Source organism: Camellia sinensis, chromosome 7 (genome assembly GCF_055761805.1).
Source record: "Camellia sinensis isolate YWXY chromosome 7, ASM5576180v1, whole genome shotgun sequence".
Lineage (NCBI taxonomy): Eukaryota > Viridiplantae > Streptophyta > Magnoliopsida > Ericales > Theaceae > Camellia > Camellia sinensis.
The window spans coordinates 109,653,884-109,656,419 of NC_138967.1; the positions used below are offsets into that span (position 1 = coordinate 109,653,884).

The 2,536-nt window shown below is 38.2% G+C and overlaps 1 protein-coding gene across 1 annotated transcript; it reads left to right on the forward strand.

The window, feature by feature from the left end:
- Positions 1-476: 476 nt before the first annotated feature.
- Positions 477-1,963, forward strand: LOC145796025 (uncharacterized). The gene is made up of 4 exons (XM_082880998.1): positions 477-507; positions 702-900; positions 1,098-1,338; positions 1,508-1,963. Exons 1-4 carry the CDS (start codon positions 477-479, stop codon positions 1,961-1,963), a joined length of 927 nt encoding a protein of 308 aa, XP_082737124.1.
- The last annotated feature ends 573 nt before the right edge of the window (positions 1,964-2,536 follow it).

Below are 2,536 nucleotides of genomic sequence, written 5' to 3' on the forward strand. Positions count from 1 at the left end.
TATGTTCCGCAACAGTTTTCAAAATGGAGCTATTTTTAGAGCAACAATAGCTGCAATATCATTATCAATTGAGCAGAGTCTTAACTCAAGGAGAAGGAACAAGTTACTAAGTGAAGCTCAAGTTACTATTGAAGTTGGAAAAATTCTAGGTTTGAGCTGTGAAGGAAAGGAGAAGGAGGTGGTTAGCAAATTAATTGATCTTGAAGAAAAGGATCTGGAGAGAATTAAAGGGGATGGTGTTGCTCCTTAGGCCAGTTCAGGGCAAAGAATAGGGGTCTCTGGGATATGTGCACAACTTCTTTATGATTATCTTATCATGGAATGTTAGACGTTTACAAAGACCTAAAAAGAGAAGGAAAATTAATAATTTAGTCAGGGAGAGGAAGATAGATATCCTACTGTTGCAGGAGACAAAGTGAAGCAAAGTAGATGATATTTTTGTAAAGTCACTATGGCCATGGGAGGAGTTGGAGTACATGGAGGTGGGTGCTAATGGGACTGCTGGTGGTATGTTATGCTTGTGGAATCCACAAATTTTTGAGCTTTAGGAGTGTTGCAGCAATAGAAACTTCATTCTATTATCTGGTACGGTACATCATTCTTTTAGTTGTTGTATGCACCCAATGATATGTTGAGAAGAAGACAATTACGGAAGTCCTTAGCTAACCTTAAACCATCCTTTTCAATGCTCTGGTGTATAGGTGGTGACTTTAATGAAATAAGATTCATGAGTGAAAGAAAAGGATGTTCTAGAAGGGATAGAAGGATGAAGGACTTTAATGAATTGCTTGAACAGCTAGAGCTATTAGATATGCCAATGCTAGGCAGAAATTTCACTTGGTGTAATGCGTTGGATGGGGATAGATGGAGTAGGATTGATAGATTCTTAATCGATCCTAGGTGGTTGGAAGTTTTCAAGTTTAAACAGTGGGGGCTGCCTAGAAGAATTTATGACCATTGCCAATATTCCTTATGGAAGATGAGAGGGAATGGGGCCCAAAACCATTTCGGTTCATCAATGCATAGTGTTTGCATCCTAAATTCAAAGAAGAAGTAAAGAATTGTTAGGACGAATCACAGGTTAGTGGTTGGGCCAGTTATAGGTTGTTAAAAAAGCTAGGAAATCTACGAGCACATCTGAAAAGGTGGAACTCTGAAGTGTTTGGTAACATTGATGAGCAGTTGAAAAAAATAGAGGAAGAACTTCATGATTGGGATTTAAAAGCTGAAGAAAGGATTCTCCAGGATTCTGAGATTAAGAGAAGGGCAAAAGTTAGAAGTTTAGCATGGGATCTAAACAAGAAGAAGGATTGGCTGTGGCATAAAAAATCTAGAATGGTATAGGCTAAAAATGGGGATAAAAATACCAGATTTTTTCATATAATGGCAAGTAAAAGGCAAAGGAAAAACTTGTTGAACTCAGTTAATGAGAATGGAGTACTTCATGATCAACCTGGGTTGATTAAGGAAGTCGTGGTAAATCATTTCAGTCAACTGTTTACGGAAGGATAAAGGTGTAGACCAAAGTTGTCAGGTGTTTTTGCCTCAATTAGGCAAAACAGATTCAACTAACTTGTTGGACGCAGACTTTTTGGAGGATGAAGCAATTAAAGATTACAACGGAAACAAACCTCCGGGGCCGGATGGTTTTAATCTAAAGTGTATTCAACAATGCTGGGACATCATGAAAGGAGAGATTGTTCAGATGATGAATGAGTTCCACTCTAATGGTAGGTTGGCCAAAGGAGTGAATAGTTCATTCATTACCTTAATTCCCAAGAAGGAAAATCATGTGGGGTTGGGTGACTATAGGCCAATCAGTTTGGTTAGCTCCATGTACAAAATAATAGCTAAAGTCTTATCAAGAAGGTTGAGGAAGGTTTTACCCAAGATCATTAATGAAGTTCAAACAGCGTTTCTTAGTGGAAGATTTATTTTAGATGGGGGTCCTAATTGCCAATGAATTGGTGGATTGGTGGAGAAGGTCAAAAAAGAAAGGAATCATCCTAAAGCTGGACTTTGAGAAGGCATACGACTCAGTAAATTGGGAGTTCTTGTACTCAATGATGACTAATTTCGATTTTGGTGAGAAATGGACGGGGTGGATAAAGACTTGTTTATCTACAGCTAGAATATCAGTACTAGTAAATGGATCACCTACATCGGAGTTTTCCCCCCATGAAAGGCCTCAGGCAAAGTGACCCACTTTCACCGTTCCTCTTTAACATTGTAGCAGAGGGCCTTAATATTCTTATGAAAAGAGCAAAAGAAGAGGGTTTGATTAGAGGAGTAATAGTAGGACCAAATGAGTTGAAACTATCACACTTGTAGTTCACTAATGATACTATTATATTTTGTGAAGTTGATTGAGAGGAAATTGTGGCTGTGAAAAAAATCATAAGATGCTTCGAGTTGATGTCAGGTCTCAAAATAAATTTTCATACAAGTGCAGTGTATGGGGTAGGTGTCCAGGATGATTTTGTGAAGGTTTTAGCAACAAAACTTAACTGCCTTAGCCAAAAGTTGCCAATGAACT

What these genes read in the sequence shown, in the direction of transcription:
- LOC145796025 (XM_082880998.1), top strand. Translation starts at nt 477, where the DNA reads ATGGAGGTGGGTGCTAATGGGACTGCTGGTG. An exon ending in AGATTCTTAATCGATCCTAG is followed by an intron (nt 901 to 1,097) that starts GTGGTTGGAAGT and finishes TGGTTGGGCCAG; the next exon opens with TTATAGGTTGTTAAAAAAGC. An exon ending in GGCATAAAAAATCTAGAATG is followed by an intron (nt 1,339 to 1,507) that starts GTATAGGCTAAA and finishes TGTTTACGGAAG; the next exon opens with GATAAAGGTGTAGACCAAAG.